General features: G+C 36.5%; 2 protein-coding genes across 4 annotated transcripts; both read right to left on the bottom strand.

The window, feature by feature from the left end:
- Nucleotides 1–611: 611 nt before the first annotated feature.
- LOC121264702 (60S ribosomal protein L4-like) lies at nt 612–3,158 on the bottom strand. Its single transcript, XM_041167991.1, has 2 exons — nt 1,983–3,158; nt 612–965 (listed from the first exon to the last, which is right to left on the bottom strand). Exons 1-2 carry the CDS (start codon nt 3,078–3,080, stop codon nt 852–854), a joined length of 1,212 nt encoding a protein of 403 aa, XP_041023925.1. The 5' UTR covers nt 3,081–3,158; the 3' UTR covers nt 612–851.
- An 11,511-nt stretch (nt 3,159–14,669) lies between these two features.
- LOC121266121 lies at nt 14,670–22,882 on the bottom strand. Of its 3 annotated transcripts, none has more exons than XM_041169851.1 (10): nt 22,730–22,882; nt 22,177–22,534; nt 20,962–21,120; nt 19,650–19,733; nt 18,755–18,850; nt 18,399–18,491; nt 18,187–18,330; nt 16,150–16,257; nt 15,245–15,296; nt 14,670–15,161 (listed from the first exon to the last, which is right to left on the bottom strand). In XM_041169851.1, the coding sequence occupies exons 2-10, from the start codon at nt 22,516–22,518 to the stop codon at nt 15,133–15,135; spliced, it is 1,107 nt and encodes a 368-aa protein (XP_041025785.1). In that variant the 5' UTR covers nt 22,519–22,534; nt 22,730–22,882; the 3' UTR covers nt 14,670–15,132. The 3 variants fall into 3 exon arrangements, with proteins under 3 accessions (XP_041025785.1, XP_041025786.1, XP_041025787.1); XM_041169852.1 differs by having other exon boundaries at nt 22,177–22,550; nt 22,730–22,877; XM_041169853.1 differs by lacking the exon at nt 22,730–22,882 and having other exon boundaries at nt 22,177–22,635.
- Nucleotides 22,883–23,108: the final 226 nt, after the last annotated feature.

Below are 23,108 nucleotides of genomic sequence, written 5' to 3'. Positions count from 1 at the left end.
GTACGAGGAGCTTTGTCAACCCATGTGCATTACCTTGACTTATTGGCTCCTCCCCTATCCTTCACGTCGCCTCTGCCTCCACCCCCTATTTTCATGGAGTTGCACCGATACCAGAGCCTTTCTATAGAAACAGTTCTGCGACTGAAGGACCGCCAATAGTGGCCTCAAAGGTGCTCCTCCTCTAGTGTGGTTTCCACCTCTCCCTTGGTTTATGAACGTTTGTGAACTCCCACAGCACCTCCATTATCCCTTCCCTTTCATATCTTCTAGTATGAAGATAAAACTGCACCTGCTACCACCACCATATTCCACTATAGCCATAAAATGAACGCAAGTATTTGAACACCATTGCCCTATGAAACTGTGATTCCCTTCCATTACCGCGGTGTAGAAGTCCTTTTTTACTCCTATCATACAGTCCTCCAGTAGTAGTAAGCAAAAAACTTCCCTCCTTTGATAACCAAAAAACCTTCGATGCTATCGTGTTTTGGAAATCCCATTGTGATCACACCTAACCAGTCAAAGTTCGAACTAATCTCACCGTAACAGACCACCAAACGTCATCGGAATCAACTGAATATGAGTTGTACGGATTGGGGAAAAAAAATCTAAAGAGAGAGAAAACCAAATCTGTAATACAATTACACGGTTCCAAAAATACAAACTCCAACGCAGAAATCGATATTTTAAAAAGAAAAAGTGAGAGGAAAGGGAAAAAATTTCCAAGTCATATTATCTCATTTCCTCCCACCTAATATAATCCATGTCTCAAAACCGTAAAAGAACTAAATGAACACCACAAAGTAAAACAAGTGAAGGGGCCTACAGGATTTTCAAACAAAAAGGGTAAATTACTGAGAGACTCCTAGCCACTTAGTGAAGTTCTCAAACTCGGTGTAATCACTATCTGATATCATTGTCTTGTACCATGCTTTCCCTGCAGCCTGAATTGCAGAAGCCTCGTCCTGAAAAACCCAAAAGAAACAAGGTGACACAAATATGTCCTTTAATAAGCTGCTGAAATCACCAATGGCATTACAATTTTACATTGAACAATCATCAGTCACCAACAAGAAAGCTGCTACCACAAAAAAGATGTGATTGACATTATCAGCGACGCCCATTAGAAAGAAGTATGATAAACTACAGAATTGAGGCTCAGGGAAAAAAAAAAGTGATGATCCTTGTAAAAAGGGCCACAGATAACCTAAAACATTTGTTTTTTTTTAATGACGGGGAACCACCCACAACAGAGCCTTTAGGACTCCTCGAATCTAAACCCCCGGAAGACTAGCACAGCAATCCTTGGGGAAATCAAACCGGTAACATTGGGCTCATGCACACAGATAACCTAAAACAACTGAGAGGACAGAAAAAAAAGCAAAAGGATTGTGGAAACCTAGTTGAGTTTTCAATAACAGCGCTTGGTTAGGTAATTGTAACACCCCAATCCCACATTGGGAAAAAGAATTCACATTGAGTGTGCGAGTTATATGCGTAGTCTGTACAGTTCAATCCCACTTTGACTACTTACTTGGTGAAACCATTGGTAATTATACGATTTTTTTTTTGTTTTTAGGATGAAATCATGAAAATCTAGGGAATTTTATGATCCTAGGAAAGCTTCAAATTAACTAGTCCTTTTAGAATCATGGTCAGACGTAGCTAACTCTTTCCCTGGAGTTGTTGTATATGGCACCAGAGGTACCCAGCAAATACTAGAGCATTATATTACATGGGCAGACAAAAGTTATTGTTCCAAATACCAAATAAAACTATAATCACTTACCGCTACAAATAATGCTTTCTATATGTCTGTTTAAAGAACGGCCCTAGGTTGCTCATGTCTATTCCATTGTTTGGTCGAAACGTAATGCAATGGTTAGAAGCAAGCAATGCAAAATCCCACCTCATTTACAGAGCATTATAGTATATGAAGCTAGAAAAAGAAAGAGAAGGAAATTAGCATGGAAGTGGCAAACCTTAGTGATTTGCTTTCTCTTCTTGTCAAGCTTCTCCTTCTTGGCCTTAACGCGTTCTGCCTCGGCCAAAAGAGCCATCCTCCTGGCGGTCTTGGCGTAGGGGTTCAGCTTCAGCAAGGTGTTGAGATTCTTCAGTGGGTTTTTCTTCATTGGCGCCCTCTTAACCTCCCTCTTGATCGGCTTCACCACGGACTGCACCTCGTCCGAGTTGATAATCCTCGACAGGTCAGCGTTCACCATCTTCGACCTCGGCAGCACATACCCCTTCTTCTTCTCCGAAGGCTTTTCGAATGACCCGTAGATCGAGTCCAGCTTCTCGAATGCCGACTTGGTCCAGATCACAAACCTCCCGAGGTGACCACCGGGAGCCAGCTTCAGCAGGTTCAGCCTCTCCACGTTCACGATATCAACCCCGGGAATGTTCCTGAACGCTTTCACGAGCTTCGCCCCCTCAGTTCCGTAAACAATCAGTGGGCCCTTGCGATTGATGTAACGGCGGTTTCGCATCTTACCCTTGCCTGGACGGATCGAGTGGCTGTCCTTAGCCTTTTCGGCATCGGGGTGAGCACCAATGTCTTTCAGAACCTTGAGAGCCGCCGAAGTCTTCTCCACGCTCTCGGCTGAGTCGCTGATGACCAGGGGCAACTCGGGAACCGACTCGATCCTGTGTCCACGGGCAAGAACAAGGGAGGGGACGGCGGATGCGGCTATGGCCGAAACAATGGCGTAGCGCTTGAGGTTGACATTAACCTTGCGGTGCCAGCGGCGCCAGATCTTCGTGGGGGCGAACATGCGGCCGCCACGGCACATGTTACCAAAAGCACCCTGGCCGGCGCGGTGGGTCCCACCGCCGGGGACACGGGGGATACGGGAAACTGCGCGTCCGGTTCCCCAGGACTCTGCGGAGGTCTGGTGGCCGGCGCGCTTTGATACGGCGTACGGCTGCCGTTTGTTCTTGGATATGTTGGCGTGGACGAAGTTGACGATGTCAGGTCGGATCGAGGCCCTCATAACGTCCGGCAGGTGAACGTTTTCGGCTGATTCGGCGCCATCATGTGATTGAACGGTGACGAGAGGGCGTGCGGCGGCTGCAGCCATCGGTGCTCAGTGTGTGGAAATGAAACCGAATATTGGGGTGAAGGACACTAGGGTTTACGGGTGCAAACTAGGTTTTGAGTGGCACTTTATAGTACGGTGGGTAGTTTCGTTTGGTTTGTGCGTTTGGGCTGTGAGTTCATTGGATCTTTGTCTCAATCATATTTGGGCTAATCGATGGGCCGTAAATGATTATAATAATTAAAATAAACAAATAGATAAAGTTGCCGCGCATTCCCTCTCCACATTGAACTCTTTATATTTTTTCACGAAAAATGTTAAAATATCTCATGAGTTTGTTCCCATAAATCTCATCATTTATGTATTTTTATTTTTTTATTATTTTACTTAATGATTAAAGAAGTGACTATTAATAAAATTGTGTATTTGTTTTATTTATTTTTCTTAATGATTAGGATGTTAAACAAATGTTTTAAAGAAAATCACAAAAATAAAAAATTTTCAACTAGCGATACTTCCAGTGGTAAAGGCTGAGTTGCCCCTAGCAACATCCTTTTTTCACTTTATGGTTTTAATTATTTAGAAATAAGTCTCTCTGTCAAATTTTCTATCTATCAATACTGAAAAGAAACACATGACCAAATCACAAACTATCACATGTCCTCCACAATCTTCTTAAAAGATTGTCAACTTTTTTTAAAAAAAAAATGAATTTTTATTATTAAATATAAAAAATTAAAAAAGAAAAAAGAAAAAAATGAGGGATATCCACCACCGGCTGCAACCCCAACCACCAACACCAACCTTCGCGTTGGCCGGTTTTCGGCCACCACAAAGGTGGCCCCCATTTGGTTGTCATGGTGGTGCCATATCCTTTGGCATGGTTCGGATGCCTCCAATGGTTGAGGCACCACCTCAACAGACACGAGGTGGCCCATACAAGGCCACCAAGAGGTAGTTTCCATCCACCACGAAGATCGATTGATTTTGGCCACCGCCAGTGGTTGGGGTGCACCCCTATTGCCGGTGGTTGTCCCACCTTATCCTCTTGTTTAATTTTTATTTTTTAATAATAAAAATTAATTTTTGTTAATAAAATTCTTATTTGTTTTTTTAAAAGATTATTTTGAGGACACGCGATAGTTTATGATTGAGCCACATGTTTTTCATTAAACTTAATGGATGAAAAAGTTAATAGATGGACCTATATTTTAAATAACTGAAACCACGAGGTGTTTTTTTTAAAAAAACATAGAGAGCTAATTTAAAGTCGGGTATAGCATAAGGAGTGTGTGACGCCCCCAAGTTCCGCTTGAGATATGACGGAGATTTAACCATCGGAACATGCAGCATAAGATTACATACCCCGTTCATGATAGATAAGATGTAATGCACCTAACATGTTTCTAACAGTATGCATTAAACGTAGCAGATAATGTTTTTTTTTATCAACATACAATGTACTAGAATGCTAAATCTAAAACAACTTCCCATTTCATTCAAGTATAATAATTCATCTTTCATCCAAAATATCAAGTTAAGCCATCCATATAATAAAGTAAGGTCCCAGAACATTGATTCACTTTAAACCTCAAAAGTGAAGCACATTATTTAAGGTTATATGGTCCTAAACCTGATCTCATGCCTCCAAGATTTCATCCCTCTCGACTAATAATTTCAAAATGACTTCCATAAAATAGTCCATTAGGATAAAACAATTTCAAGGGTGAGAATCTCTTCAGTTATTAGCATACATTAGGGCCATGCTTCCCTCCTAAAACCCTTTCAATACCACTAATCAAACGCATAATAATCTTCATATAAAACTCTATCAACTTGAAACTATCCTCCATCGTGAACTCGGCTTCACTTAGCTCAGGCCATACGCACGACGGCAATTACAGTTTCTACTATTTCGGGGGGAATTACGGGTGTAAGTTGTAACCAATCCGATTCGATCTAATTTTGGACATATTTTATAACCGAACCGGTGTATAATCGGTATACACCGGTTTTGAAAATTGAAAAATCGATACCGAACCGATTCATCACCAAAACTGGAACTACCAATTTTTTCCGGTCCAGTTTGATCTAATTTCTCAATGTGGTTTTAATGATGAAAATCTCACAAAGTTTTTCTAGAGTAGAGACAGATACTACTATAATATGGAATTTAACTATAATCTATATAAGTTAGACTATACACCTTTTATATTAATACATATGATCAAATGTGTATAAATATATTTATAAAAAATAATATATATCATAATTCATTATGCCATAAAATTTATTTATCCTTGATATGTATATACATATATCAAACGTAGGTTTATAATAATAACTTAATATTAATGTTCATGTTTAAGAATAGGTACCCATTACTTAAGATAAACGATATATTCAATCAGTTGCAATGAGCTGCAGTTTTTTCTAAAATCGATCTCAAATCAGTGTACTATTAACTAAGGATTAAGGAAGGTAATGTATATAAGATGATTTTTTGGACTAAATATGGTTACTATGAATTCACCGTAATGCCTTATGGGTTGACGAATGCCAGCAGCTTTTATGGATCTCATGAATAGGTTGTTTCGACTATTCTTAGATTTATTTGTAGTAGTGTTTATTTATGATATCTAGTGTACTCTCGAAATATTGAGGAGCATGGAGATCACTTGAGGATGGTACTAAAGACCCTCAAGGACCACCAATTGTATGTTAAACTCAGTAAGTGCGAGTTGTGGTTGAAGGAAGTAAGATTTCTAGCCCATATAGTCTCTGGAGAGGGAATTATATCATGGTGAACCAAGCAAAGTAGAAGTTGTGACGGATAGGAAACGACCTGCCTTAGTATAGGAAATCAGGAGTTTTTTGGGTTTAGCTGGTTATTATCGTAGGTTTATGGAAGGATTTTCCAAATTGTCAAGTCCTCTTATAACATTGATAAGGAATGATGTTAAGTTCATATGGACTAATCGATGTGAGCTGTGTTTTGAGGAATTGAAGAGATGATTAATCATGACCACTATTTTAGCTTTACTGGAGCCATACAAGTCATTCGTGGTATTCAGTGAAGCGTCGAAATATGATTTCAGATGTGTTCTAATGCAAAAAGGCAAGGTGATAGTTTATGCATTTAGATAATTGAAAGATCATGAAAATAATTGCTCCACTTATGACATGAAATTAGACGCAGTAGTGTTTACACTAAAAATATGGCAACACTATCTATATAGGGTGTGCTCTAATGGAAAAAGGCAAGGTGGTAGCCTATGCATCTAGATAAATGAAAACTCATGAAAATAATTACCCCACCCATGGCACGGAATTAGCTGCAATAGTGTTTACCTTGAAGATATGATGACATTATCTATATGGAGAAGAGTGCGAGGTGTACACGGATTACAAGAGCTTGAAGCACTTTTTTACGCAAGCGAACCTTAACATGAGACATCGGAGGTGGTTGGAGACCATCAGTGATTACCAGTACATGATTAAGTATCACCCGAGTAAGTCTAACTTAGTCGTGGATGGCCTAACTTGTAAGTCAAAGGCAAAGGATAAAGGGAAAATTTTGGTGGTAGATTTGTTCTTAGAGAATATGAGGCTTTTACTGGTAGAGGACAGGTCACCAAGGGAGGTTCTTGCCACTCTATATCATTTGAGGATAAATAATTTTGACAAATTGTGAGAGCAACAAGAGAAGAATTGGAAGTTGTTGGAGAGTCGAAAGAAACTTGGCATAGGCGAATGACCTACCCATTTTAGTTTGGGCGAGGATGCGATCTTATTGTTCGAAGGGCAAAAAGTGATCTCAAATAACCAAGAGTTTATACGAGGAATTTTTTCAAAATCTATAAGAAAAGGTAAAATAGAAAGTAGCAAATACTATGATGTTGCTGAAAAATAGAAAAACAGTAAGGCAATAACCATGCTTGAGAAAGAAAAACCTTTTCTCTGTTCTTATCATTAACTTGTATATGTTCTATACATTCGAGCTCAGTATTTATACATAAATAATTGAGGTTATTTGATGACAAAACCTGTACAAAGACAACAGAGGAAAACAAAGTTTCGTGCTGTACAAAAAGAAGAAAAGAACAAAAGTAGGGAAAAAAAAAACGTTAGTCCCTTTGCACATTGCAGCTTTATTCCATCCATCCTATTGCTTCCACTTTCTTTCCTTTTTCTTCTGAGCCATCCTGGACTTGTTGGCTGTCCAATTCAACTGAGTCATGGTTATGTTGATGGCATTCATCTTGCATTTTCTTTTGTGTTTTCAACAGGCCCCACAAGATAGAGAGTAGATGTTTTTTGCTCCCATCTTGTACAAGTGTGTGTAGAGGCTGTTAGATCCCAGTGCCTTAGTCAGAATATCTACAACTTGTGATCTACTACTTACATGCTTAGTAATGACACTTCTTTCTTGGATTTTATCACGGACCAAATGAAGATCAAGTTCTATGTGTGTAGTCTGTTCACGGAACACTGGATTTGCAGCTATGCGTAATGCAACCTTATTGTCACAGTATAACACAGCTGCCTGAGGATGATCTACCATTAAGTCTTGAAGTAAAAACCTTAACCAAGTTAATTCACAACAAGCACTTGACATGGCTCTATATTCAGCTTCAACTGAGGACCTAGAGATGGTGTTTTGTTTCTTAGATTTCCAAGACACTAGGGAAAGACCAAGAAAGGCACAGTTTCCTGTCACAGACCTTCGTGTATCTGGGCATGCCCCCCAATCCGAATCACAGTACACCTCAAGTTGCAGGTTTGACTGTGAAGAGTACAACAATCCTTGGCATGGAGCCCTCTTTATATACCTTATCACCTTGAGCAGCATCCAAGTATGGGACCCTAGGAGCTTGCATGAATTGGCTAAGGAACTGGACTGAATATGCTAAATCTGGTTTGGTGATGGTGAGGAAAAGAAGCCTCCCAATAAAGTCTTCTGTAAATAGAAGGATCCTTAAGCAAGGCACCTTGATCTTTGGGCAACTTGCTACTTTGATCTAGGGGTATCTTAGTAAGAGCTGCTCCAATGGTTCCCGAGTCAGACAATATGTCCAATGCATATTTTATTCTACATACATAAATTCCCTTTTCTGATCTTGCCACTTCTAAGCCAAAAAAGTACTTCAAAGTATCCAAATCCTTTATCTTAAATCTATCATGCTGGAAAGATTTGATGCATGAGAGAATGAACAATATCCATGTCACTGCCTACTATCATAAGATCATCCACATAGACAAGTATAGCTATAAAGGACTCCCCCACTGACCTTGTAAAAAGACAATAATCTGATTTTGACTGTTTGAAACCCTTTGAACAATGAAATCTGAGAGCTTGACATACTATTGCCTTGATGTCTGTTTTAATCCATACAAACTCTTATGAAGTTTGCAAACTTTTGCACAATTACCATCAGAATATTCTAGTGGAAGTTCCATATAAACTTCCTCATCCAAATCACCATGGAGGAATGCCTTGTTCACATCGAATTGGTGCAAATTCCACCCTCTAGCAGCTGCTACAACAAGCAATTTTCTCACTGTTTCTAACTTTGCCACAAGAGAGAAAGTCTCATGGTAATCCAACCTCTCCTGTTGTGTGTATCCCTTTGCCACTAACCGTGCCTCATACCTCTCAACACTTCCATCTGCATTTTACTTGATCTTATACACCCATTTGCACCCTATAGCCTCCTTGCCATGAGGCAAATCAACTACAGTCCAAGTGTCATTGATCTCTAAGGCCTTTATTTCAGCTTGCATTGCCTTGCACTAACCAAGAGTTTTGGCAGCTTGTGCATATGTGTTAGGTTCTATTTGCTTTGTGATTGAAGCAACAAAGGCTTTATATGTGCTGGACAGTTTATGATAAGACAGAGTAGCATCAAGAGGAGAGGCATTACCTATAAGTCTTGATCCTTTCTTCTTGTTTAACTTTTGTGAATGGGGAGTGAGGATGCTTGTTGACAAATGAAGTCCAGCAAGTAAGGTGGTGCATGCTTGTCTCTGGTGGACCTTATAGGCATGTGAGGACTGGTGGAACTGGCATGTCTCTTCTCTAAGAGGTTCTGGTGAATTTTGTGTGTTTGAAGTGTTTTCTGCATTCTTTATATTGACATCTAGTTCAGGTTTAAGGTGAAATAACTCAGAAGTGTGGTCAAGAGCAGTATCCAATGGTTGGGGGAAAGATAATGTAGTTGGACTTGGCAAGTCATGTGGAGTGGTTATAGTCTCAGTTTTATATGGAAAAATCTTCTCATGGAAGATAACATTTCTAGAGATGAAGACTCTTTTTGTCTCTAGATCCAGTAGCTTATAACCTTTAACCCCAAAAGAATAACCCAAGAACCCAAGAACATACACTTCCTAGCTCTAGGATCAAACTTGTGCCTATTATTGACCAGAGTAGAGGCAAAGGCCAAGCACCCAAATACCCTAAGAAGAGAGTAAACATGTTTGGTCTTAAAAATGAGCTCAAAATGAATCTTGTTTTTAAGCAATGGTGAGGGGGTTCTATTTATGATGTACACTATAGTGAGAATGCAATCATTCTAATATCTCATTGGAATTTTACTTTGAAACTTTAGGGCCCTAGCTACATTCAAGATGTGTTGGTGTTTACTTTCTACAACAGCATTTTGCTGAGGTGTTTCAACACAAGTTTCCTGATGGATTATGCCTTTTTTTAAATAAAAATCTTTCATGTCAAATTCCCTTCTATTATCACTTCTAATCACTTTAATTTTGGAATCAAATTGGGTTTCAGTCATGGCACAAAATTGTTGTAAAGCTCCAGTTGCATCAGATTTTAGTTTTAGCATATATACCCAGGTACAATGATTGAAATCATCACCTATACTCAAAAAGTATCTTGATCCATCATGACTAATCTCATTACAAGGCCCCTAAAGATTACAGTGGACTAAATCAAAATATCTTGCTGTTTTGTGAAGGCTAACAGGAAAAAGGAAGTTTATGTATGCTAAAGGGAAAACTGAGCAGGGGATGGAAGTAACATCAAAATAAAAAAGGTCATCTAATCAAGCTCATCCTAGAATCAGAGAGGTGTCCAAGTCTATAGTGTCTCAGACAAAAATCTTCTTGATTGTTGATAACAGAAGCAGAAATGTCAGAGTTGGTGGTTAGAAAGGATAGAGCTTAAACTAAAGCTGTAGGGGAAACTTCATTCCTCAGTAGGTGATACAAGTCATTCCTTACTTCATCCATTCCAATCGTTTTCCAAGTTAAAAGGTCCTTTATGTAGAAAAATAAGACAACATCTTGATTTTTGACTAAGTTTCCTAGCAAATATGAAATTAAAGGAAAAGGATGGAACACAAAGCACATCATGCAGAGTCAAGTATTTTGATAACTTCGTTGTTCCAACATGAGAAACATTGACAGTTTCACCATTTGGGAGAGCTACAGAATATGTAGCAACACTTTTGATGGTAGTGAAAAGGGAGGTTGAGCAGGCCATGTGGCCTATCGCCCCTATGTCTATTATCCAAGGTGTATCAAAAGTAATGCGTGTGTTTATACTACAAGCTAAGAAACAAAGTGAGATACCAGATATCTTTGACATGTTAGATTCAGAATGACTAAGGGAATGGACTTGATTAAGTGGAGGTGTGTGAGAATGACTGGGTTGTGAATTGAGTAAGGCAATTAGCTGTGAATATTGCTCTTGAGTGTGTACTGCTTGGTTGTCATTGATTATCTCTTGTCTAGATGTCATAAGGGTAGTGACTTGATTGACAACTGTTGGTCTGCCCTTCCCATGGAGTTTGTGGCCTAGTGGATAACCCTAAAGTTTGAAGCACTTTTTTGCAACATGGCCAGGCATTCTGCAATGGCTACACACTGGTTTCTCAGGGTTAGTTTTAAAACATCTTTCTAAGGAATTTCTAGGCCCTTTACAAAATGTGCAATAATATTTTTTTTGAGGTGTGGTATTCTGCCTTCCCACATCTCTAGCAGTTGCTATCATAGCCATGGAATCACCAACTAAAGTGTCTATAGAAATATGTCGCCTATTTTCTTCTTCTTGTATTATGGAGTACACTTCATTTAGACTAGGAAAAGGTTTGATTAGAAGGGTCTGAGCCTTAAGGGCTTTGTATGTGTCATTTAAACCCATAAGAAACTTCATTACCCAGTCTCTTTCTTGGTTATCCACTATTGTTTCCAAACCCCCACATGTGCAATTAGGAATAGATTCATAGTTCATCAATTCATCCAACAGAGTCTTTTAACTTAGAGTAATACATACTTACAGTGTCTTGGTTTTGCATTATTGTAGCAATACCTTGCTTTACTTCATAAATCCTGGGAGCATTTTGCTGTGCAAGTCGTTGTTCAAGTTCCTTCCATAGTTGGTGAGCAGTCTCAGCATAAAGGGTGCTACTCTTGATGTCAACAGACATAGTGTTTTGCAACCAGGTGATGATTATGTCATTGCAACGAAGCCAATGATCCATCAATGGACTATCAGCCTCAGATGGTTCACAAATGCTCCCATCAACAAACCCAAATTTATTTTTTATGCGAAGAGCTCTTTTCATTGAACATGCCCAAGAATAATAGTTGCTTGAATCAAGCATTTTGGTGACAAGAAGGGCTCCAGAACTGTCATTGGAGCCAATAAATAAGGGTTGTTTGGTTGGGATGGATCAAGAATATTTGAGTTTGAATTTGTGTTTTGATTGACATTGGAGTTGATGGAATCAACCATGATGCTCTGATACTATGTAAGAAAAGGTAAAACAAAAAGTAACAAATACTATGCTGCTAATGAAGAACAAAAAAACAGTAAGGCAATAACCATGCTTGAGAAAGAAAAACATTTTCTCTGTTCTTATCATTTTAACTTTTATGTGTTCTATACATTCGAGGTCAGTATTTATACAAAAATAATTGAGGTCATTTGATGACAAAACCTGTACAAGGACAACAGAAGAAAACAAAGTTTTGTGTTGTACAAAAAGTAGAAAAAAAAAAAAAACGTTGATCCCTTTGCACATTGTAGCTTTATTCCATCCCTCCTATTGCTTCCACTTTCTTTCCTTTTTCTTCGAAGCCATCCTGGACTTGATGGCTATCCAATTCAGCTGAGTCATGGTTATGTTGGTGACATTCATCTTGCATTTTCTTTTGTGTTTTCAATAAAATCCAACTCCTCACCATACACCATGAATCTAGGAGGAAAGAAATTGTACCAAGATCTCAAGAAATGATATTAGTAGAAAGTGATGAAGAGGGACGTCACTCGCTTTATCGAAGAATGTGATACATGTAGGAGAGTAAAGATAGAGTATCAATGACTGGCATGAAATTTGCAAAATTTACCCATTCCTAAATGGAAGCTTGATTAACCCTGCAAAAACTTGAATATACAGAGACTCCTACGGTAGAAAGGTATGGTGTAAGGGTAAAAAAAAAAATTGTCGTTGGATGTACCAATGAAAGGAATACAATCAATTACAAGTTTGTTGTCGAATGGCGAATTTTAATCACTGTACGTGTTATTGGTAAACAGTGTCTTCGGGTGATCTCTAGGACATTGGAAAAGTGGAGTTTTTCCTTGCACAAATGGTTGGAAAATGAGCCATAATCAACACAAAATCGAGAATTTTATTATATATATTATTCTTTAAGTTATTCGTAGGATTGATCCTCTGTTGAGTAATAACTTGGAACGTTCTTTCTCTCAACCAAAAGAGAATATTGAACCTCGGCTTTCCTAGTATAGTGTGTTGTGTGTGCATAGATTTTTTTGGTTCTCAACTTGTATACTTACTCATAAACATGACGAATTGATTTGTGGAAATAATACTTGTACTAAACTATGTTGCCTGTGGAAATATTTTTAACAGATTTAGCTACTTTTTGCACACCCCTTTCGGTGATCCTATACTCTCTTAGGGATTGCTCAAGAAAGAGATGAGATTATAATTTTGTGAATAATAATAAGATGATTTGTGAATAATAGTGAGATAATTTGTGAATAGTAGTGAAATAATTTGAATTAAGTATTTATTAGGTTTTGGAAAAGGAGAGAAAAAGTTTAATAAAAAATATTATAAAATTAAAATCTTGTTGGAATATAATTTTTTCTTATTAATTTTGTTTTTGGATTTAAAAATTTTGAATTATTTTTTATTTAAAAATTTGGAAAAGCTGTCATGATTAGTTTAAAAAAATTATAATGATTAATTTGGAAGTGTTTATGTTTTAATGATGTTTGAGAAGGAAATGAGATGACATGAAGTGAACTTTTTTCAAAGCTTGGAGAATGGGATAAGATGATAATTTTGTGAATAACAATAAAATGGTTTATAAATAATAGTAAGATAGTTTGAGTTAAGTATTTATTAAGTTTGGAAAAATGAGAGAAAAAGTTTAATAAAAAATATTATAAAATTAAAATATTGTTTGAATATAATTTTTTAATATAATTTTTGTTTTTGAATATGAAAAAATTAAATTGTTTTTTATTTAAAAATTTGTTAAAGTTATAATGATTAGTTTGAAAATGTTATAATGACTAGTTTCAAAGTATTTGTATTTTAATGATATTTGGGAAGGAAATGAGATGGAATAAGATGAAATGAGATGAACATATATTTTCAAAATTCTCCCCGTTTGGATTGAGAAACTATTTCGTCTTATCATTACAATTTTTTCAAATTCCTACATAAAATACAATAACAAATTCTACTTTTTTAAATTTTAATTTAATTTTTTCAAGTCCCAAAATAATAATATTATTAAAAATAATATTTTATTTAACTTTTAATCTTTATTTAAAATCATCTAAAATCATCGCATATCATTCACTATCCAATCCTAAAATAATAATATTATTAAAAATAATATTTTATTTAACTTTTAATTTTTATCTAAAATCATCTAAAATCATCGCATATCATTCACTATCCAAACGGGTGCTGTTAACCATTTATTGAAATGGCAGACGCTGTAATTGAAATTTGGGTTGGAATTTTGCTACACAACCTCTACCACACTCCACATTTTTTTAAATTTTTTACTTTTTTAATATTTTTTTTTTTAATTTTTTTTAGTTTATTCTTTTTAAATTATTTCAAATTTTCTATTAATTATTCATATAATAAATATTTGATAAAAGAAAAAAATAATAAAAATTAAAAAAAAAATGTGGAGTGTGAAGTGTGAGGAGGTTGTGAAGATTTATTCTTTAATGTTAATGTCTAGGAGCAGAGAAGATGACGAGTGAGATTTGTGCAGATTTTAGTGTTAATGTCTAGGAGAAAACTGATGGATTTACTGAAGCAGTTCAATTTCCAGTGGAAATGGTTCTATCGTTTATGTTTCTCAACAAGACTGCATTTTCCTCTGCTTCTCTAAAACAGACCATTTTCAACAGAGAATCGACAAGTCTAAAATATTGTTGGCACTAGAATCAACTCTAGAGACAATGCTGATTTAGATACTATATTTTGTTTCATGCTATACAACTTAGGTTGGTGTATTGCATGTCCTGCCATTCTATGAATTTGCCTCCTTAATGGTCTTGCATACTGAAAAGGGGACATGAAAAGAACAATAACCAAAAGATTTTAACAGCAATTTGAAATGAATATTATTACTGCAGTTAATAATACAAATAAAGCTGACATTATCTGTGTAAGAGATTTCATGTTGTCTGAATAAATGTCTATACTGAAGTTTAATCGTATCCCAGTGATGTGAACAAACCATAACCAAAGTGTACTTAACCTGGTTCCTGCCAAGGGCTCAACTTTTCTCTTGCTATGACATTAACAAATGCTGTCAATTTAGTCACGCTGTGGAGATCATGCCGATGCTTCTTGAAATGAAGCCCAAACAAACATGAACTGTAAACAACCAATTCACATAGCTCATTGTGGCAGTGACTTCTAAATCCAGAAATCCTACAATCTTAAGGGTTTAATTGTCAAAAAGCCAGGTCACCGACATGAAGCCAAACATAGTCCAAAGGCTCAAGGCAAACCTGTCATCGTATTGGACATGTCTATCATAGAAAAGTATCCAGCAGCCTACATTTGAACTACTTCTCCAACTCCTGGACTTGACCATCTATAGCGGTATAGGTTACACGATAGTAATTAAATAAATTCAAGAAAGTCACAAAAGTCGTACAAATTCTGAGAGGATCTCACCAGCAAGTCCAACTGCCAAGTTTGCTTGAGCATCAGCGTCAGAGTTTAGGTCCTTGGAGAGGTAAAATGGAAATTTCAGGATGTTGATTGAAAAAGATGCAATAACATGACAGCGCCAGTAACAGGATTCTTATCACAAGGAATACAGTAAATGTTTCGAACAAAAATCGAAGTCAAAAGCATGAAGAGAACAAAAAGAATGCTGAAAGGGACTTGATGAAGACGGTGAGAATTGACATAACGGTATGGATTTACCAGAAAACATGGTTTCATATAAAGCTGCACGGGAATAAGAAAATTAAGGGCTTGTTTGGGAAGTGAGATGATTTCATCTCCTCTCAAAATTTCTCATAATTTCCTTCCCAAACATCACTCAAACACACTTTTTAATTTCAAATCTTCAACTTTTTCATCTAATTATTATCTAATTATTACAATTTTTTCAAACTTACAAACAAAACACAAAAACAATACAACTTTTTCAAATTTCAAAACAAAAATAATATCAAAAAATTAAATTCTAATAATATTTTAACTTTATAATATTTTTATTCAACTTTCTCTCTCATTTCACGAGACCCAATAAAACATCTTAATTCAAACCATTTCACTACTATTCACAAACCATTTCACTACTATTCATAGAATTCTCATCTCATCTCATTATCCAAACATGCCCTCGAGTCTTTTTTTAGTTATAACATCCATTTTGTTATGTTATAAGTGAACAACCAATAGAAGGCAATCATGTCTATATCAGTGACTCAAATTTCTCATATAAGCGGGTGCTAAGGTTCAAAGCTGTGTATAGCATACCATCAGGATCCTGTCTACAATGTGTTGTACAGGGCCCATAAGTATTTCCATATAGCATTCAAAACAAGAATGGAATCAACTGTACATACCCTTAAGACATGATTTATTTCGAAGGAAAGAAATTTGCTCATCAGTATCTTTGCCTCTTCACACAAGTCAGACATGTTCTGGTTTCTTGCTTTCCACAAACCTTGAACCTGTACCATGAAAAGAAATATCGTTATTCATAGAAAATTAAGGAAAAAGAAAGGACAAGCACAGGAAATGTCCACCAATATAATAACCAAAACACTATGGACTATCGCTCAGGCAAGTGGGTAAGATCATATGCTTTGACTGTGATAACCCCCCCCCCCCCCCCCCCCCCCCCCCCCAAAAAAAAAATATGATAAGGATAAGGGTAGGTGGTGTACGAGATCCCACATTACTTGGGAATGAGAAGTTCTTGCGCTTTATAATGTTCTAATGGGCCTCCAATTGTATCATTGACTAGTCTTTTTAGATTATAGGCCAAGTGGTTTGGCCCTTTCATTGGTACATTGGCCCCACTATATGACATGATGAATACACACGTGCAGAGCACAGGATGGTAAACGGTACATTTAGGCCCCGTTTGAGAACACAAATCATCTCATTTCATCTCATCTCAAAATTTTTCACAATTTCCTTCCCAAACATCACTCAAACATAAACACTTTTCAATTTCAAATCTTCAATATTTTCATCTAATCATTACAATTTTTCCAAACTTCCAAACAAAACACAAAATAATTCAGTTTTTTCAAATTCCAAAACAAAAATAATAATAAATTATATTCTAACAATATTTTAACTTTATAACATCTTTATTCAACTTTTTCTCTCTCATTTTTCAAATCCTAATAAAATATCTTAACTCAAACCATTTCATTATTATTCACAAACCATCTTACTGCTATTGACAGATTTTTTTTTCATAGTTAATAAGAAAATTTTATTACCATGAATAGACAAAGCCAGGTACACAGGACGTATACAAAGGAAATACCTACTTCACTACTATTCACAGATTTCTCATCTCATCTCATTCCTCAAACAAGGCCTTAGTCTACTCAAACAGCCAAAACTGGACAAACCTGTCAAACTTTCCACGCCACAAGGTGGCAAAGTAAACTATGTTCATACCACAAAAGGCAAAGACGGAATTCACTCCTAAATGTACGATTGGCCCTTTGAGGTTAGGAGTTAAGGTGGTGTAATACTAAAGCCAGATGTTTGTAAATTTACAAGCCCAAATGGAATAATATTAGATCCAACAACAGCCTTTTAAATCGAAATAAGACAAAACATCAATTTTAATTTTACAACAAATCGGCTAGACAATGCAAATTAGAGTCTAAAAAGCAGCTATTGAAAATAATTTATTTTACTGGATAAATAACTCTTTTAATCAAACTCATCTTTCTAATAAAAATTGATTTGCATCAGGATGTTGGACTTCTTCAACACCTAGTCCAAGCAGTGACAACCAGAATTGAATTTGCATCAGGACACTGAACATCACTGTGGTAGATTGGTGTTGCTCGTGTAAGAATAGTGAGAAGCCTATTGATCGCCTACTTCTTAATAGTGAAGTATCAAGAGATTCATGGAGTTGGCTCTTTACATCCTTTGGTGTATGCCTAGAAGAATGAGAGGGGTAGTGCGAGTTTGGGAGAAAAGGAGGGGTGTCATCACATTTTAGAAGTGTGGACGTTGGCTCCTTTATATTTGATGTGGTGTATTTTGAGAGAGCAAAATGTATAAACCTTTGAAGATAAAGAAACTTTGATGATATGGTGGACAGAAGGCTTCCAACTCCCTTTACACATGGATAGTAGCTCCTAATTGTTTTTTTCCCCACTTTTTCTGATTTTTTTAGCTGCTGTTCTTTTTCTCCTGAATAGGGGGTTCTCTTAAAGATTTCCCGTGTACTAGGACTGCACCCATCTGCGTTTTCTAATAAAATTAAATTATTTATAGAAAACAATAGGTGAAGATAAATGTTAAGAAGTGGAAAAAAATGTATCACCAATGAACTACAAATGACGATGATAACTAGAGAAAATAAACATGCATCCTTGATACCCAATCCACATCAAACAAACCTGCATACAGATGAGCTTGGAGTCTCCTTTTACACGGATGCTTGTAAAACCCCTTTTAAGAGCATATCTTAACCCCAAAATCAAAGCTCGATATTCAGCAACATTGTTTGTTGCTATACCCAAGCCTTCCTGTAATCTACAGATCTATGCTGAAAGCAAGGTTAGCTAAAACAAATAAAGAATCCACAGAACCAAAACAGTGGAATTCATACCAAACTTCCATCATCAGCTCGCAGCACAGCTCCTGCACCAGCTAGTCCAGGATTCCCTTTTGATGCACCATCAAACTCAAGAATACAGGATCTCTGTTAATTAATACATGATTGCAGGAATCAAGTTTAAGTTTTCTACTACAGATGCAAACATTTCCAGACTCTCAAAAAAGAATTACAAATTTCCCTTCTATCCACAATCTTGGATAGATACTTTGGTAGAGTCCTCCAGTAAGATGGCCCATATAATTCAATGTGGTGTATTAACTACAAAGAAAATAATATGGAAAGCCCATATTGTTTTCCTTTTCTTGGGTATCAGGTATCCATTTGACATCAATATGTCATCCACTTACACAGGTATGGGATGAAGCTTCAATAACAGCAGAAGGATCTAGCTTTGCATACTTTGTCTTGAGATCAGTTGGAATGAATACAGAATCTATTGCTTCCTGCCAAGCATTGAAAATAAAGAAGAAACATGTCATAAATCATCCAAGGCACAAAAACGAACAACCTTCAACTGAATAAAGTTTGAGGGTTACCATAGGCAACCAGCAGTATCAGAACAGAGTTTGCACCCTAAACCACAAGCCTAACTAAAGAACAGGGAAAAAAAGACAAATAGACTTTTAGCATTTAAAAAAAGGTACTCCATGATTTGACTCCACCTAAAGCTTAAAATTCAAATTATACTCAATTCTCCCTTGGCCTAAACTCCTAATCATGAGAGAGAGAGAGGGGGGGGGGGGGGGGGGCAACAACATTAGTCGAATGGGTGGCATTGGAGGGGCAGGGTCTCTGTCTCAGCAGAGAAGTGCATAATCTACTTACCTATAAAAAGAAAAAAAGAAGTCCACAATCTTCTAGAAGTTCATGGAAAATGACCTACAACTGAGCCAATAGGAAAAGAGCACCATAAAAGGAAAGGATGAAAACTATATACAATGTGAACAGAATCCTAAAATGATCCCAAACACTGCCAAAGAGGATAAAAAATTATTCTAAATCCTTGGAGCACCAGTGCCCTCCACTTAGATAAATCAGCCCCCTCTTAGCATTATTTAGAGACCCATCTAGCCTCCAGCACTAAATAACACAAATTATCCCTATTCTCTGGAGTCAAATGCTCACACTGCCATAACCTAGACAAACAGACCTTGCCCTAGTCAAGGTCAGAAAAATATTTGCAGAAAAATGTCCTATAAGTGGGTCTTATAGCAAAGATTTTCAAGTTTAGGAACTACTTACCACAATTTCTGCTCCAAGCACTCCCTTTGATATTTTTTTAGAAGAATCCTTGCTAGATGTTTCGGCTCTGGAAGAAGCTGGATCCTGAAATATAAAGACAAATTATTCATCCAAGTTATCTAAAGCCACCAATCTCAAAACTTCTACCATGCGATTAGGGTGTAAATTTAAACCGGGAAACCGGAAAACCGGACCGGACCGGTTGGAAAAAATACATATATAAAAATTAATTTTATATATTATACAAAATATTTATATATATAAGTTTTATATATAATATATAATTACATATTAAATTTTTATATATAATATATAATTATATATCATATATGAAATAATTTCATATTATAATTTATAAATTATAACATAAAATGTTAATCTTAAATATGAACATTTGTAATTTTTTTAATCATATGTTATTAATATAATTATAAATAAGATAATTTTATAATTTATAAAATAAAAGTTTAATCTTAAAGATGAAAATTTAATTGATCATATGCTTTACACGTAATATATATATATATTAAATTATTAATAACATTTTATTATAAGAAGTAATAATTTATTATATATTTTTTACATTTAAAAAAAAACTGGAAAATCGGACCGAAAACCGGTAAAACCGGATGTACCGGTTTAGGAGGGTAGCCAGGGCGTAATCGGTTTTGAAAAATGAAAAAACCGGTACATACCGGTTCGGTTCTAGATTTTGTCCAAAACTGGACCGGACCGGACCGGTTACACCCCTACATGCGATAGTACAAAATAAGTACAACTATTCTTTGAATAACTATTCACCCTAGAGAGCCAATGTAATACAAAAGTACTAGGTAATTCTTGGCAAAATCACAAAATTGTTTGGATATACATAATCATGAAATATGAGATCGTAACCAACAAGAACAAAAAAGATTAAATTGGGGGTGGGGGGGGGGGGGGGGGGGGGGGGGGGGGGGGGGGGGGGGGGAAGTCCAAATAAGTACTTGGGATTATATCGTATCAATCTTCAAACTCTTTCCTTAGCAGAAAAATAAGTAACATGGAGTAAGGTTAAATATCTAACAATGGCTAATTTGGCATCTCAAATTCAAAGAAGAATAGATAATCAGATCACCAGAGAGCTGGCACATTAAATGTTTGTACAAATTTCTAAGAGATCCAAAGCAAGTAATAAAAGAAGTTCAATAGACAGAGAGAGAACCCCAAATAACTGAATAAGTTCACATAAAATTGGCACAGCAAGCTTTCACATTATAAACGATGAAAAAATATTCTTCAAATCATAAAATTTACAAAGAATTCATCTTACTTGAAACAGGCAAGGCATAAGTGTGCCGAAAAGATCTTCTTTCAAGTCTGCAGCTTTAATGGTGTAAACAGCATTCTTAAGCCCATGAGCAATGAGATATTCCTCAGTGTCCTTGGGCAAAGAGTATCCTTTGTACACACTAACAGGAGGATTACATATCTACCAGTAGAAGGACAATCATCTGGTTAGCAATCACTGGTCTAATATCTACAAACAAAATGATATATTTGGGATTTCTCAATCTTTAAATATTTTGCAATAGTGATTGATGAAAAGCCACAAGAAAAGACCATCATCTTCTCCACCACATGTTATGCTGTTTTATTTGCAAGCAGGCAGAGAATGACCAATTTAACTAATAACCAAGCCGTTGTAGACAAACACAATCAAACTGAATGGAAGCAACAAACACTAAAGAAGAATCATCAAAATACACTTGCTTCTTAGTCAAACTACACTTAACAGAATAATACAAGTGATTTACTTTCCAAATGCATTACATCTTGGGTAGAAAGATAACAATAGCATCTGACCATAATGAAAAATTACTTTTAGCAGGTATCACTAAGTGAAAAATTTCAAAGAGACAGAACTGAAACGTGGTGAGACATATATAGACAGATCAAAGCATTTAAATGGATAATGCAATATGCTCTTCATGTTCAGGCTTAATGGTCCAATCCTTGTTATTAATAATTCTTTTTGTTTCTCAATACATAACTAAATCCAACAAAAAAGAAGCAAACTCTTACTGGTTCTTCCGTGTATACCTAATGCTATAGAGTAAATGGGAGAACATGTGTGTGGTGTGTGTGCGCGCGCGCGCACCTGCTGGCACGTGAATAGCAAACAAAGAAGATCCATATTAATCATGGATTTATGTGTCTCGTTATGCACAAATAACAAATATAGCCGCAGAAAGCAACTAAACAACATGTGGCAACAACCGGCTCTACATCATTGAACGTTATATACAGTTTCCAAGGTCATTAAGCATATTAATTGATAATGTTCCAATAAATGTGATTATTAATTTTAATTCCATCTTATAACTTTGAAATATAGCCCTCAAAGAGTCTCAAAAACATCATACAGATTCATGAAAATGCCTATTTGAAAATGCAATGACATTAAAAAGCACACAACTTGTAGAATCCAATCAAAGAGGTAAAAGCCAATAAATCACAGTAAATTATGGGGTGGCAGAGGAATTACTGAAGATCCAACTTGAGCCTGACAATCGGTCAAACTCTTATAAACACCAACAATATCCCCTTTCCGCACAACAAAGAATGCATCCTTTTCTTGTTCCATCACCGGTTCAGAATCCAACTTCCGTGAACGAGATGCACTTTTGCCGCTCCGTGGAGATGAATAGCACCGAACACGAATCTTTGCCAGCACAAGTTCTAAATTGATTGCCTTGATACCACTGTATTTAAAGTCCCTTTTCCACGAGACAGTAGCACATCCATACAAAGCACTCCCTGCGACCAGATGGCCGGTCCTTCTAACTATTGCTGCAGCATATGAAGACACTTGCGACAAGCAGTTCATCCCAGAGTAACTTCCCCTGATTGTCCAAATTTCTGAAAGTCGATTAATCGCTATCACAACGCTCTCCACTAAATAAAGTTTAAAAGAAACCCAACCAAACGCTATAATCAAAATATATAGTAATCCCAAGCAATGTGAAGAAAAGGAAGAAAAAACCCTAATTGGAAAAAGTTAATAGCTGGGAGATAATTAAAATAAGACACTAACGTACTAGTTAATCACTTTGGCAATGAAGGTAGGTGAAGACTGAAGACGACGGAGAGGGGTTTATTATGGGCTTTTAGGACCGAAACATTTTGGTGGGTTATTTTGACGAGTTTAAAAGAAACGGGTTGGGTTATTTGTGGGGACTTGGGAGCATGTTTAAAAAATGGGAGCTGCACACAGGGATCCCACGTAGGAATCCACAAATTGACGTGGCAAAAGATTGAAAGGTGAAGGCACTGTACATGCCATCCCGTCTTCCTTGTGTGCATGCCTCCCGTCTTCCCTACGTCCATTTCACAACTATCTCTCTCTCTCTCTCTCTCTCTCTCTCTCTCTATCATTCTGTGGTTCCGTTTTCCTTATAGGTATCTCTCTCTCTATTC

The sequence above is a fragment of the Juglans microcarpa x Juglans regia genome, chromosome 5D, assembly GCF_004785595.1.
Source record: "Juglans microcarpa x Juglans regia isolate MS1-56 chromosome 5D, Jm3101_v1.0, whole genome shotgun sequence".
Taxonomy (NCBI): domain Eukaryota; kingdom Viridiplantae; phylum Streptophyta; class Magnoliopsida; order Fagales; family Juglandaceae; genus Juglans; species Juglans microcarpa x Juglans regia.
This window is presented reverse-complemented; position numbering and strand designations above follow the sequence as displayed.

What these genes read in the sequence shown, in the direction of transcription:
- LOC121266121 (XM_041169851.1), bottom strand. Translation starts at nt 22,518, where the DNA reads ATGAACTGCTTGTCGCAAGTGTCTTCATATGCTGCAGCAATAGTTAGA. An exon ending in TTATGCCTTGCCTGTTTCAA is followed by an intron (nt 19,734 to 20,961) that starts GTAAGATGAATT and finishes TTTATATTTCAG; the next exon opens with GATCCAGCTTCTTCCAGAGC. An exon ending in CCAAGCTCATCTGTATGCAG is followed by an intron (nt 16,258 to 18,186) that starts GTTTGTTTGATG and finishes TTCATGGTACAG; the next exon opens with GTTCAAGGTTTGTGGAAAGC.
- LOC121264702 (XM_041167991.1), bottom strand. Translation starts at nt 3,080, where the DNA reads ATGGCTGCAGCCGCCGCACGCCCTCTCGTCACCGTTCAATCACATGAT. An exon ending in AGAGAAAGCAAATCACTAAG is followed by an intron (nt 966 to 1,982) that starts GTTTGCCACTTC and finishes TGGGTTTTTCAG; the next exon opens with GACGAGGCTTCTGCAATTCA.